The following is a 15,283-nucleotide window of genomic DNA, read 5'->3' on the forward strand; positions in this document are numbered from 1 at the left end:
TGTGATTGAAGGACAAGATTTATTTCTTTGTTCAAAGTGGTTATATAGATTCAATATTGAATTTATTGGGAACTAAAATGTAGTGTTTTCTTGGCTTATGTTCTTGGGTTTATTTTTAAGGAATTGCTAATCCTGTGGTGGAAAAACACTTCATGAAAATTCGAAAATGTCCATCTGATTTCAAAAATACATCTTCAGACGCGCCTTGCATCTCAATGAAACCCGCCTCAATTAAGTCTAGCCTCATATTTTTCAAAAAATTTAATCTGGAGATGCATCTCCATATTCACCCTCTCAATCTATTCCTAATTTAACTAAGTGCATTTCCCAAACTATCAAACGTGATTTTTAATAAAACAACACCATGCATGATCAAACATCATCACTATTTTTTCTCAAAACCCATAAAAAAACCCTTTCATTCTCAATAACGATTTGCACTCCAAAATTTCAATCTTGTGTTTTATTACATCAAAAGAAGACTAAATTCAAGGTAAAGATAAATTATTTCATTCCTCATTGCTCATATTAATCTTGTTTTCAAGGTGAAAAAGTTGTGTTGTGTCTGAAAAATGCATTTTCGGATTCTAAATGTATTCTTTAGGAGATGCTTCTCCGGATTCATTGTGTTCATTTCAATATGTTTTTGAATATTTTGTGTTATTCTTTGCATTAGATATGGTGCACACTGATGTTTTTCCCAAACCTATTGTGCCTACGAATGTCAAGTGTGTTGGTGTGAAGGAGGTAGATATTGACAGCCAATTTATAAAGGGATAAGAGTTTGAGTTTCGTGATCATATGCTTCAATGGATTCGCGCGGAGGTATTCAAATTAGGGGTTGGTGTTGTAATCGGAAGGTCTGATAATGGTTTAGATAGAAGAGTTGCATTTGTCACAATGAGATACGGAAGAAGAGGGAAGAATATAACTCCTCTCGGAAATTCAAATGAGATAACACTGGTTCAAGAAAGTGCCAGATTAAATGTGATTTAAGTTGCATGGTTATCTTTTGTCAAATAACAAATGGAGATTTAATGTGATTTGTGGTTTACGTAACCATGACATGTGTGACAAGTTAGTCGGGCATTCAATTGCATGTCGCGTTATGCCAGAAGAAAAGAAAATCGTCTCGGACATGACATTGAATATTGTGAAGCTATTAGAGTAATTATTAAATTACTAAGGCAATGCACACAATCACCTATAAATTGATTTAAACCTCTTTAAAATTGCTAAAACACCTTAAAACCTCTAGAGCAACTATCAATATGCTTGTGGAATCATCCAAAGATGCTCCTAATCATTTAAGAAGCTTGTATACATTGCCTAATCGTTAAGGGACCTTAACCAATCAATTAGAGCAAGTCATAAATCTTTATAATCCATTAATAACACTCCTGATTGATTAAGATATGTAGCTCTTGTCAGATTTCCTTTTTGGGAATTAGGGTTTCCACATTTTGAAAATTAACCCTACTGTTTAATCTATTATCTCACTTAAAGGATCCATGGATCTTTTTCTTTTTGGAGCCAAAATTTTCTCCAATAAATAGAGAGGTTCTCCTCACTTTCAAAACATACCAAAAAACATATTTCGACTTACATTCTCACTTTCTACTCTCTCCTTTTCATTCATTTATTTATCACTAAATTGTCTTACTGCTTTGAGAGTAAAAATATCAGTAAGATTTTTGTTTGTTACGGTGTTGGGCATATTCTTGTAATTTAGTCAAGAAAATTTTGTTTCTTGTGTAATATCTCTTGTAAGAAGTTTTTTTATTCTTGAGTTAAACTGTTAAAAACTTATGTTTGGTTTAAGAGATCAGTCAATCAAAATCTCTGTTTGGTTTATGAGTTTAGTCTGGTGTAAAAACTCTTGTTTGTTTTGAAAGATTGTTCATTAAAATCTATGTTTGGTTCTTGAGCTCAGCCCGGTGTAAAAACTCTATTTGATTCCAGAATTTTCATGATGTAAAATCTTGTGTTTATTTTAGAGAATAACCATTGTAAACTCATATTTGATTGTAAGAAAGTTCATGAGCATAATTAGTGAAAAGCTAAATTATGATATAATGGAAACTCTCAAGATGAAATTCTTGAGGACACTAGTAGGACAAGTGGTTAAATTATACCTGTATAAATCCAAGTCCAATTATCTTAACCCTTATCTATTTATATATTTAAAAAATTTACTCTAATTTTTGTTTATTTATTTATTCTGCTACATATTATTTGTTTATTTTACAAAATTGTTTTAAATGCTTTCAATAATCAAAGAATTTTTAATTTGAAATTGCTTTTCAAAACTCCATAATGCACCATTCTTTTGTGTTTGGAGTCACTTGTCCAACAAATGACATCAGAGTCTAACTTTTGTTATAAGACTAATCGTCTCAAATGATAGAATGATTAATTCAAACAATTATTTTAATTTAAAGACTTACTTAAATACATATCTATCTTTTCATGGCGAAAGGTTTAATATATGAACAAGGAAAATAAAAATATTCATGAAAGCTAATAACTTTGAATTGTGGGACATTGTAATTAATGGTCTATTTATTTCTACTTAGAATATTTGAAGAAACTTCTTCCAGAAGGATCTTTGAAATGTCAACCTCAAAAAGAAAATTTGGAGATTCATCATCATATGAAGAAAATATAACCTTGAAAGACTCATACAAAAACATCCTCAATAATATCTCTGATTGTTCATCCTAAAATTCGCATAAAGAGTCTTCCAAAAATACAACAAAGGAAAAATATGGCTGCTTCAAAGTCATCAATGAAAATGATAACATTGAGGTAACATCTCTAACGTATGATCAAATATTTAAGTTGAGCATTAATCTTAGTAAAGAGAATAAAAAACTAGAAAATGACATTAAAGACTTAGGATATATTGAATTTCTTGAAAATAATGACAAAATTATAGGGAGAGAAATAACCTATATTAGAAAACAATTTTTTTTACCAAAAAAAAAAAAATCAATTTTTAAAATCAAATAAATGTGAAACCTTTGAATCTGTAAAAAAAATAAGTAATCAGTTTGTATGAAACCCTAAAAAAATTTTACTAAGGGTAAATAAAACTTAGAATTGATCCTATCTAGTCAAAAAGATTCATTCAATAAAAAGGGTTTAGATTATGAACCTAATAGATCATTTAGTAATATCTTTCTTGCTAGGAAGAAAGTTAGGTATCTTGTTTTCAAATGTAACTTTTTAAATAAGTTCTCTCATTTGAAACCTTATTGTCATGAAAAATTAAATGAATTAAGATGCTTGAAAGAAAATAACTCTAGACCTCTTAAAGTCACTAACGCGTTAGGACCCAAAAAGATTTGGGTACCGAAGGTGAAAAATTAATCTGATTTGCCTGAATGCTGTGCAGCTTTAAAGGGGATTAGACTACTATAAAATATATTTTTGGTAACACCATATTACTACGGCCATCTAAATAACCGTAGTAATAGATGATTTTTTACTCGCCTAAATTTTCTAATATTTTATTAAAATACATTTTATCACGGTCCTTAAACACAATCTTGTGATATATTAAAGGTTACTTGCTTCGATTCCCAACATCAACAATTTTTTATTCTTTTCGTTACTAAAAGGGGTTGTCATTATACTCTTAAAAATATATTAAAATATTAAGGCTAAATTACCTCTTGGGTCCTTTAAGTTATTTTAATTGTAACAAGTTAGTCCTTTATATTTTTTCGCTACATGTGGGTCTTTTATGTTAACTAACGTCTGCACTGTTGACATTTTTTATGCTTTATTTTGTTCTACTAATTTTATTTTAACTTCTAAAATTCATATTGAATCCGATTTTTGTCCAAAAATTATGAAAAAATTCCTAAAAATGTTTCTTCTCATTTTACACTTCGTGTAATTTTATGAGAATTTTATTTTCTGTTTTACTATTTTTCTTTAATTTCTTCTTTTGCGTGCATTTTAATTAGTTTAAAAATACTTTTATGCACTAAAAAATTTTGAAAATTTTATTATATGATCCTATGATGGTCTCTGACATATGTTAAGTGACATATCATTACCATTAGTGTTAGTTCATCGTTTTTGGAAAGGATTTGGGAAAAAGATCAACGGTGCAGGCATTAGTTAACATAAAGGACCCACACGTAGCAAAAAAAACATAAAGGACTAACTTGTTACGATTAAATAATTTAAAAAACCCTGAAGGTAATTTAGCCAAATATTAAATACCTAACAACGCTCTCTTTCACATGCAGCGAACTCGTCCTCATAAGCATCTTCAAACTTAAAGATAATCAAGTTCATTCGCGTTCTCTTTCGTCTTCTTCTTCATAAGCTTTCTTCCATGTTATTCATATGTTTTCTTTCTTTTTTCTCAAAACAAAACCCTAACATCTATTTCTTCCAACGCAACGAACTCGTCTTGATAACCTTATTCAAACAAAAAGGTAATCTTTTTATTTCTTCTCCATTAGCTTTCTTCCATTTTCTATATATGTTCCATGTATGAAACTAGTTCTTCTTAAAAAGGGTTTTTCATTTGGCATAATTTACTTCTTTTTTGGGTTATATTTTCGTTTATGTTAAAATATCGTTAATGCTAGTTATTTTTTTCAAACCAGGTTATCATTCTTAAAGCTTTTTATATTTCGAAATCAGGTTCAATGGTTTATGTTTCCAAATCTGACTGAGTTTATGTTTTCAAACCTGTCTACATTTGGCATGATATTTTTTGACTTATAGGAAAGTGAATGAAACAAATTAACTCAAAAAGTGCATATTGTGGGTGTGGTTCATAAATGGTTTGTGTTGCTATGGAGAAACAATACAAGAAGCATGAAGTTATTTTACAAGCTTCATCCGCCCTGTATTTTTTCTTCATAGTAACACAAAGTATATCAACTTCAAATCATTCAACGAATCTTTTCAATAAAAAGGTATGTTGTTATTGTTTGTTGATAAATGTTGATGCATGTTATTGTTATTGATAAATGTTTCTCAGAACATCTAATTAAGTTTATTATATCATATGCAGATTGCTTGTTTCACCAACCCTTCACTCAACATGCATTCATTTAAATTTATTTAGAAAATAAAAATTTAAAAATTAAGTTATATTTGAAGATTAACTTAGATCATTCAATGTTTTTCGAATTTCTTGCATCCCGTAATTCATCTATCGCTCTTTAACACGTATAACTTGACTCAATGCCCCAAATTCTTCAAAGCAACAGTTCATTCTCTACTAGTTTATTTTCTAAAGCATCAAATTTGTTGAAAAATCCGAATCATCTTCATCGTTGTCATCAACTCATCATAATAATAATCATCATCATCGATTAAAATAATGATGATACCGATGACGATGATTCTGAATTAGTCAACATATTGATACTTTGCAAAATAAACTAGAAGAGAATGAACCGTTGCTTTGAAGAACTAGGGGCATTGAACCAAATTCTATGTGTTGAATAGCAAGATATGAATTGTGAGATGCGTGCAATTCAAAAAACAAAGATTCATTTAAGTTGTTTTCCAAGAATAATTTAATTTTTTAATTATTATCTTCTACGTCAATTTTAATGGTTGTATATGTTTAGTGTGGTGTAGGAAAAACAAGCAATCTGCATATTATATAATAAACTTAGTATACATACCGCAACGATTATCTTTTGTAATAGTGGTGAAATGCTAATTTTATTCATGATAAATTGTTGTCACTAGGTGTCGAAACCATGACCTAAATATATATCACAACAGTTATTTAAGATAACCATTGTGATAGGTAGCGTGCTACTTAACTTATAATCACGATCGCACGACCGTGGTAGAAAGCATCATACATACAACCACCCATAACCTCACAACGGTTGGTCAGGTGTTGTGGTATCCATTCTCCAACCATTGTGAAATGAATTTTACGTAGTAGCGTGATTGTAAATGTAAAGAAGTTATGAAAAGGATTAGTATACCAAAGAAAGACGAAATTAATGATTTTTGATCAAGATGGTGCTTGGTGGTCTTCATGGTATTTGATCAAGATAATATCTCTAGTGGCTTTGATGATCCTGGAATTTTTTGAAATTTAAGGGTGAAAGATTATTTTAATGGTCTTATCAGCTTTGAGAAGTTTAAGCAAACTGTCATGATTCAACAGTTTGATGTTGTTCCCTTTAATGGGAAAAATTCTCAAGATATCTTGAGACATTTTTAGGTAAAATACTTGATAGAGATTAAATCGAAAAACACTAATTAAAACCTCTAGCACATGGTCTTATATGTGATTAGTTAATTTATTTCATTGTCACTAACATTTTAGTTTGAGATAAATTTGAGTTTAAGGAATGGTTGCCAAACCAAAATGGGAAATTAAGTAAAGAGGTACAATCTTTGTAATGAAAGGGTGCAGAAAGAAGAAGGATTCTAGTCCAATATCATCCAAGACCCAAAAGACTAAGAAATATGAAAAAGGATTATATAATCGATAAACTCTAATGAGTTATTCAATAAGGCACGACAGAAATACAAAATTCGGGCCACCTAATTGATTATCCCTGAGGGCTTAATCAATTCATTCTTTTCTATCTCTCAAATATTTAATAAATTAAGAGGAGAACAATTAGACGAAAGATTATATCATCTCCAATTCAGAAATGTTGAAAAATCAAATTTTCATAAGATATAATCATTAACCAAGATCTTAATCGATTAGGGAGATTGTTTTGGAAATTTTTGAAAATAAAATGTCTTAAAGGCCAAATCAATTTTCTTTTTCAAAAGACTTTCCTTCAAATGCTTCCTTATCAAATGTTCAAGAAGAAAAAGATTTTTCCAACCACCATGTGCTTAAGTCCTTCTACATGGATGAGAAAATTGTCAAAGATTTTTCTCCTTATGAAAATATTTGTCATGGGTTGCTCATATAATTCTTCATTGAAAAACTAAATTCAATATATCCAAGGTTTGTCCAATTTTTTTTATGGAAATCTCAAGTATGAAAGCATGTTTGTTATATCAAGAATTAGCGAAACCAAGATCAGTTTTGCCATGGAGGGATTTGGGGTTATGTGTAAGATACCCGCTTATGGAAAAACCTACAATGTTAATGTTCCTGACGATGTTATCCATTTTGATCATGTTGTTGTGATTTTAAGTTTCCTTATCAACCCAATGAAAGAAAAGAAACTTCCTCTCAAGATGAAATTCATGAAAGCAAGTTGTTGTGTTGTGCATCACCTTGTAACCCATGTGCTACTTTCTAGTAGGGAAAATTGTCATCAGCCCCTAAAATAAGATGTAGTACCTATGTGGCAGCTAACACAAAATTTTCAAGGCAATTAGATTTATGGAATTGTTCGCTACATGTTCAAATGTCAAAGGAGAAATTCAATATAATTACCCAACAGAAGTTTGACCACCAAATTCCTGGTTAAAGTTCCTGGTCGACGCAACACACACTCATGCCCAACTAACATGGTCATGGATATTAAATAGTCACATGTACCTCGCATCGATATATACATGAGACTTATCCGCTAAGACAATATATCCTACAAAATGTAACTGTATACTCTAGCGGATGCCTCATACATAGATTGTTGCACCAGATCCGTATATCTATCCCAGAGCCAAGATAGAAGAAAATGGGCACCCCTGTTAGCCTTAAACTCATATCTCACATGCGCCCCAGTAACCCCTAAGTCTTGTATAGCCATAATACAAGCAAGCTCCTGGTTAATGAGAGGAGCGGTGAAGAAAATACCTGGCAAGGGGAGGTGGAACAAGGAGGAGACATCATCCAAAGTAATAATCAACTCTCCAAATGAAAGATAAGAGAAGGACATAGCCTTATGCCATCGCTCAACAAAGATTGACAATAGTGCATCGTCGAGCATAATCAGCGAACAGTCCACCAATGAAAGGAGACTGTAATCATCGACTATTTCCTTGACATCCCGAGGCATTGAGGCATCTAAGAATTTCTTCAGCTTCGTACCGCGGGGGACCACCTTCAGCGGCATTCGGTTCTGTAACCAACAAAGTAAAAAGCATAAGTTATTTTCAATTTATCAATAATAAATGAAATCAAGTTCAACATAACATAAATATACCTCTCTCTGTCATAATCTCAATGTCACGTGATCAACAAATTCGGTTAGCATAGAACAGTCATTGGGCCCTCCACAAAACCTTACATCACTGTGTACAGACGACTCTGTATCAGTCGGAGCAGTCGCCTCCGTATCAACCGGAGGAGTAACCTTCATATCATCCATAGCAAGCACCTTTGTATCCGTTGGAGCAGTAGACCTCGTATACGCTAGAGGAGTCACCTTTTTACAATCTTCCCGCCTGGTCCTTTGGTCCTCATTGTAAAAAAAACGTTGAAATATGAACTATCGATTATTTTTTAAAATCCGAAAATCAACATGGTTTTCCAAGATTTTTCGAAATATTCGATTAACCATGTCAAAATTTTCTTCAATCAGTTTTTTCAAAAATTTTGATATGCTTGTATGCGTTTTTATTAAATTTTTTAAAATAACTTGTAAAAATACATGCAATTACGTTGAATTTTTTAAAATATTCGATAAAACACATGCATCATTATCGAAATTTTCAAAAACTTCTGTAAAAATGTATGAAAAACACGAGTTTGTAACAAACATTTAAAAAATGCCAATAAAATACTTTACTTTTTTTTTACAAAAAAATTCGGTATAAAACTAAAATGTTCCAAATAAATAATAAAATGAATTCTTAATTGATAATGTAATGTATTAAAAGCAGAGCATGTGGGGTGGCGGTGGCAGGTTAAATGTAAGGATGCCATGTAAAAATCTCCTTATTTGGGTTACTTCAATATAGATTTATGTCTTCTTCTATTTCCAAACTTACGATAACAATTTTTGATCGCTCACTCTCCTGGATCCCATAATATTAAGCAAGTGGATTGACATCATTCCTTTCATTATTGGATTACATGTTACATAAGTGATTTCATAGAATTTGAAGGAAGATTTGCCATTTATAAGGAAAGCTTGTTGCTTACTTAAAAAAGCTGTTATATTTACGATTCATAAGAAAAATATTGAGACTAATATACATTCGATTAAGAGAATTAGTAGAATAAATAGAATCATATGATAAAATATTTTCAAAAAAAAAAAAATCCTAAAACATTTGTGTCCTGAAAACAACTTTCTGGAATAAAATTCACAAGCAAACTAAACATAGTAATTCAAGTCCATTCACTGTTATCACTGAGTTGTAGAATCAAGAGTAAAAGAATTTTAAACTCTCAAGGAAAATTGTAATAATGTGACAAAAAATGAGCTATGATCATGGAAACTGGAAGGACCCTCCGATTTGGTCGGTACCGGCTGGTGGATTGATAGCCACCCAAAGGAGTGATATTATGATTGCTATTAGACCTGACCATACAAAAACAATGGTAGGTGTCTTCCCTCTTCTTCCCATCAAACCTTTTGCGAAAGGGTAGAGATGAGCCAATACCCAAAAGCTGAAGAAAACGCCGCCTAGTAATCGGCTCCACTGCGGTATCGTACTGTATATAGTCCTGCTAACTCCAACAGCTATTGCTATTAAGTTTACCATCATGATTGTTATTGGTGGTATCATAAGGGATGACCATTTGACGATATAAAGATCGGCGAACTCGTCGTCCACGTCATCACCGCCTGATTTTGAAGTCAGTGTGAATGAGATTTCAATGCCTGCTACAACTTTGAGTAAACCTTGGAGAACGGCTGCTAGATGGGCACTGGTTCCTCCGATTAACCAAAACTGCTCGTTTCTCCACCATTCTTCGAGCTCGATTCCTGACCATTTAATCTCAAGCACAGCGAGAATGCAGAGAGTCACAGTGATAGCCAAGAGGTAGGCAAGAAAAGTGACGTTGAGATTTTGAACGATGAACTGTCCTGAGAAGAGGGAGAGTGCGGGAAGGAAGCAATAGACAATAAGGAAAAAAGAGGTGAATGGATAAATTCCGACATTAAGGTATGCAATCCTCTGAAGAAATTTCATTCTTGTGCTGGCCATAATTGCATTGTTTCTCGAGAAGAATATCTCAACTGAGCCAGTAGCCCATCTAAGAACCTGATGCAGCCTATCAGTGAGATTGATGGGAGCAGTTCCGCGGAAGGCATCGCGTTTGGTCACGCAGTAAACCGATTTCCATCCTCTGTTATGCATCCTATAACCAGTGACCACATCCTCAGTAACCGACCCATAGATCCATCCAACACGCTGTCCCCATTCAGTCTTGTCCTCATACCAACATGAGATCACACTGATGGCTTCTGCCACAGTTGATGCATCGAGAAGCTCTCGCGGTATTGTGAGAGCACCAGGACGCCGTCCATTTTTCACAGCAGGGTGATCAGCAAGTGGCCTACCTTGGAACTCCGCCACTGGAATTGAGTCAATAAGGAAACTTGAGTTCCCAAATTTCTTAGGGAAGGATGAAAGATTCATCTCTTCATCATCAGAGTCACCCATCTTTAGCGCCCGGTTCTCTTCCGAGGTGTTGGCATGCTTCTTCTTATTACGCCCAAAGCAACAACTACAGAAAGTTGCATGGTCTTCTTTGGCGCGTGGAGGATCAAAACCATAGAGAGCAACCCTTCTAAACAGACAACCAGTTCCGACATACACTGGCCCTTGAAGTCCATCAAGGGCTCTCATATTAACATCAAAGAAGACGGTGTTGTGATTAGCATATCTATCAGAGGGATCAATCCCCTCAAACCTTTGAGGGAACTGGACATAGCAGAGGCGGTCACCACCACGATCCATCATAAAGCACATACCTTCCCTCATTGCCTTGGAGTTGTAGATATAGTGATCACAGTCAAGATTGAGTATAAAAGGACCATTGGACATGACGGCCGAGGCTCTGACCAATGCATTCATGGCTCCAGCTTTTTTGTTGTGATCATAACCAGGGCGTTTCTCTCTAGAAACATAAACAAGAAGGGGAAGACGGATATCAACATCAGTCAGGTCAATAAGCTTTGCATCATCAGCATTTCCAATAAGAGGTTCATCACTTGGAGGTTTCAACATCACCTGCAAATATCATTTATCAAACGTTAATTATTCATTCTCATCTCGCAGAGAATAAACTTAACTTCTAGCACCTACTTAGCATGGTTTATAAAAAAAACTGCAATTGCAATCCGGGCTGCGACATCAATGTTTTTTATGTCTCTGCGACTGTGGCCACAAGGGATTGAATGAGCCGCATTTGACGGCAATTATTTATAATATATTGCAGCAGCAATTTCAAAAGCTTGCAAATTATACCTGAATTATGCCAGCATGGTCACCCTTTGAGTGCTCAGATGAAGTACTTAACCAAGTCCCAGGCCAATGAGATCCATCAGCCATCCATGTTGCTTTTGGAATCTTCATAGGCTCAACAGGTTCATCTCCCCTGTTTTGTCTCAGAACTTTCATGGCCTTGATTTCCTCTCTTGCATGAAAAGCATCTGACCTACGACGGATAGACTCGGGCAAACCATTGATTCTGACCTTGAACTCATCATACTCACGCTTTAGCCTTCTACGATCCTTCACAAAATCAGGTTTCACTTTGTTTTTGTAAGGATCTCTCTTTAAGCTGAAGTATGACTCCGGATTCCTAGGCTCTATATCATGCTTGCGGCAGAATGGAACCCATACATTAGCAAAGCTAGCAGCTTCAGCCATTGCCTCGAAAGTTAAAAGTGCGCCTCCATCATCAGAAACATAGCAAGAAAGCTTCTCAACGGGATAATCAGCAGCTAAAATAGACAAGATGGTGTTTGCCGTGACAAGAGGCGGTTCTTTCTCAGGATCAGCTGTTGAGACAAAGACATCTATGCCTGGCAGATCAGACTTTCCTGTAGGATTCTCAGGACTTACTACTTCAAATTTTTCCCTCAGAACATTAAGATCTGTAGAACGATTTACTGGGCATAGCTTGGGCAATTGATCAAGAAGCCAAGAGAAAGCAAACCATATTTCACAAACTATAGACATGCCCCATAACCAGACTGCATCAGTATTTTTGTGTGTGATCCTCCAATGCAGAAACAGTACAAGAGCCGCCATACGAATAAAAATGATGAGACTGTAAAACCAGATTGCATTCAAATAGGTCAGTTATAGTGAAGCCAAATATGAATCATTAGAGTAAAATGCAAATAATTATAATCACTAGAAAAAATATTGAAACATAAAATGCATCTATCAATATTAAAAAACAAAAACAAAGACATCTTACGCGGAAAAAAAAATGAAGGATTTTTACCGATATGGGCTGAGAACAGCAGCGGGTATCTTCAATTTCCGGGTGAGTGGCCTCCATGGTCTGCTCATCAACTCGGTTGGCTCAGAAACATCATCTTTTCCATTTCCAAAATCTCCTTCCTTTGGCCAGATAGCATTGCCATAACCATAGGTACCCTTTGTTTCAAAGAGCCACCGATTGTGATCAAAATCTCCAGTTTGACTTCTCATTAGCGCAGATTTTGTCGACTTCATTAAGGACAATCTCCTCTCCATTTTAGACCCACCAACTGGAGGAGGAAGTGGAAGTGGCATTCCATCATCCACAGCCACTTCATCGAGTTCTGTGTTCTTATACGGTTCTTTGCATCCCGGGCACATTCCCTCTCCTGCTTTCACTGCATCTATATAGCAATCTCTACATATCTTATAATCACACTCACAAGGAAGAATATCCACGCCACGTTCATCACTCATCACCTTAGAATCACAACCAGGAACGCCGCAAGAAGACCCTTTTGCGCCAGCCATCTGTGGATGGTTCACTTCAGATTCGGTGACTTTATCCATTAGATGAGCTCGAGTAATACTGTTGAATCCTCCCGTGAAGAGAGAACTCGACACATACTGCTCCTCAACTTTCTGTGAGATCTTTGTCGGATCCATAGGTTGATTATCAGGAGTTGGTGGTAAATGCACCGTATAATTCATGAAATCGTGACTTCCTAGCTCACTGTCAAGATCATCTCTGGAGTAACTAGTGTATCGACCCGAGGAAGTTCTTCGGCCAAATGTTACAGTTGGAGGTAAAGGAGGCTTGTTTGCTTCAGATACATCAGAAGTTGACGACAGAGACGATCTGCTCATTTTTAATGATTTCGAATTCATATTCGATGACAAAGATCGATCGATACAAAATTAATATCCTGAAATTCAGAAATTTAGCACATCAGATCCTCATCAACATCGAAATTAACTTCATGAAATTCTCAAGAACAAACAAACACTCACATAAAGTTCAAAAATGAATCTTTAAGTTGCAAATCAATACCTCAAAAGTACTATGATGAGAGAGAGAAAAACATTAAAAGGAATTATTCCTAAACATATAAAGACACATCACATCATTCAAGTCTCAATCAATTGCAAGCTTATATGAAATGAAATTAGCTAGTGATTCCTAAACAAATCACTAGATCTAAGTAAAGTTTTGAAGAATATTAAAAAAAAATCGTCAGATTTTCAAAACAAAGAAAAAGCAACTAATCATGTAAACATTAAAAGGCATCAGATTCATTCACCTGAATCTTAACAACAACACATGTAAACACTCACGTAATGAACAGTAAGAGATCCAAAAAAAATTACTCAATCCTTCATAGATGACTCTTGGTCACCACCAAGAAGAAAATAGAAAAACACAAAACATGAACTTAAGTTGAAAAAAGAAAAAACCCTTTTGACTTCACAGCATTGCTTCAAAATCCAAAATACCCAAAAAAAATCAATAATAAAATTTCAAAAAAAAAAAAACTAAAAGCTGTCCACCACCCATACCCATTTATCATCTAACTTCTCGCCGTGATTATCGGCAATTAATCAAGAAAACCATCACTATCACAAAAAAAAAAAAAGCTAAAATACCTAATGCATGATTTTTTGACAAGGGTTTGTTTAAGCAGAAAATAGAGTAAAGAAGCTTACCAGCCCCAGCAGCAGCAGAATGAGTTTTGAGATCTAAGTATGAAAAGTGCTTATTATAAGAATGAGAAAGAAAGAGATGAAAAAATCAATTGAAAAAAAGAATAATGAAAGATTCAACAAATAGAGAAAGTGTTTTATAAGAAGTGGTCTTGAGTAACATCCAACTGTCACCTTTGCAAGACACGGTGAAAGACAGACAAGAGAAACGAGTTTATGTAAGTCGTCACAAAAACAACAAGCAGTACCGGCCAGCCACTCTTCATCATACTTTAGGGAAATTATATTTTATCATATGATCAATCTAGTATGAATAAATATCTTTATTAATTTAAATTGTTTAGATTTTTTAAAATATCTTATGTTTTTTGCTAATAATTATTATTTATTAGGAAAGAAATAATTTTGACAGACAAACACCGCTTTTACGGTTGTATTGTAGTAGGTAGAAAATGTTTTAGACACGGTATAAACTACTGTGGTGCGAGATACGTGATGAATCCAATTATTTAATTTAATTTACTCGGTCTTTTATGTGTATATTTATGAAAGTTTTATAAATATTAATATTAATTTTATTGAATTAAGTGAAGTCAAATTTTTTCATTAATTTGATTTGAATTTTGTGATGAAAGATTTATAAAATTAAATCATGTAACACGGTTACTTTTTATTTATTGAATTTCATTTTCTTTTAAAAATAAAATTAATATTTGATGAAAAATAAGAGAATTTTAACTACACCCCTTGATCTCTCACGCACATGGATATTGGAAAAATTGTCTCTCTGCTTTCGTAGATGTATATCTGAAAGATATTTTTTTTAAAAAAATTGATTTTTCTGTAGATGCATCTAGCGTTAAAACATAGTTAAAAACTTTCGTAGCTACATCTACGAAAGAGTTTGAAAAAGAGTATTCCGTAGATGTACCTACGGAACATTCTGTTATATTTTCAAATCAACTACATTTCACTCCTCATCTCTAGTTTTTTTAACCAAAATGGAACATCAAATTATAGTAAATCAAAGTAATTGGAAAACCTCAATTGCACTACTTTGATTTATTATAATTTGATGTTTCATTTTTGTTATAAAAATTGAGTTTTTGAGTCAAATGTAATTTATTTAAAATATAACAGAATATTCCATAAGTACATCTACGGAACACTCTTTTTCAAACTCTTCCGTAGATGTAACTACGAAAGATTTTAACTATGTTTTAACGCTTCCGTAGATGCATCTCAAACTAAACTAAACTAAGACAAGTAGGCGTAAAAC

At 33.6% G+C, this 15,283-nt stretch overlaps 1 protein-coding gene across 3 annotated transcripts; it reads right to left on the reverse strand.

Annotated features, from left to right (window-relative positions):
• Window positions 1-9,160: 9,160 nt before the first annotated feature.
• On the reverse strand, window positions 9,161-14,270 carry LOC131623965 (cellulose synthase-like protein D3). Of its 3 annotated transcripts, none has more exons than XM_058894973.1 (4): window positions 14,008-14,270; window positions 12,326-13,229; window positions 11,338-12,145; window positions 9,161-11,100 (listed from the first exon to the last, which is right to left on the reverse strand). In XM_058894973.1, the coding sequence occupies exons 2-4, from the start codon at window positions 13,189-13,191 to the stop codon at window positions 9,349-9,351; spliced, it is 3,426 nt and encodes a 1,141-aa protein (XP_058750956.1). In that variant the 5' UTR covers window positions 13,192-13,229; window positions 14,008-14,270; the 3' UTR covers window positions 9,161-9,348. The 3 variants fall into 3 exon arrangements, with proteins under 3 accessions (XP_058750956.1, XP_058750957.1, XP_058750955.1); XM_058894974.1 differs by lacking the exon at window positions 14,008-14,270 and adding an exon at window positions 13,639-13,990; XM_058894972.1 differs by lacking the exon at window positions 14,008-14,270 and adding an exon at window positions 13,605-13,990.
• Between the last annotated feature and the right edge of the window lie 1,013 nt (window positions 14,271-15,283).

This window comes from Vicia villosa, unplaced genomic scaffold (assembly GCF_029867415.1).
Source record: "Vicia villosa cultivar HV-30 ecotype Madison, WI unplaced genomic scaffold, Vvil1.0 ctg.000089F_1_1, whole genome shotgun sequence".
Lineage (NCBI taxonomy): Eukaryota > Viridiplantae > Streptophyta > Magnoliopsida > Fabales > Fabaceae > Vicia > Vicia villosa.

What these genes read in the sequence shown, in the direction of transcription:
- LOC131623965 (XM_058894973.1), bottom strand. Translation starts at nt 13,191, where the DNA reads ATGAATTCGAAATCATTAAAAATGAGCAGATCGTCTCTGTCGTCAACT. An exon ending in GCTGTTCTCAGCCCATATCG is followed by an intron (nt 12,146 to 12,325) that starts GTAAAAATCCTT and finishes CTGGTTTTACAG; the next exon opens with TCTCATCATTTTTATTCGTA. An exon ending in ACCATGCTGGCATAATTCAG is followed by an intron (nt 11,101 to 11,337) that starts GTATAATTTGCA and finishes TGATATTTGCAG; the next exon opens with GTGATGTTGAAACCTCCAAG.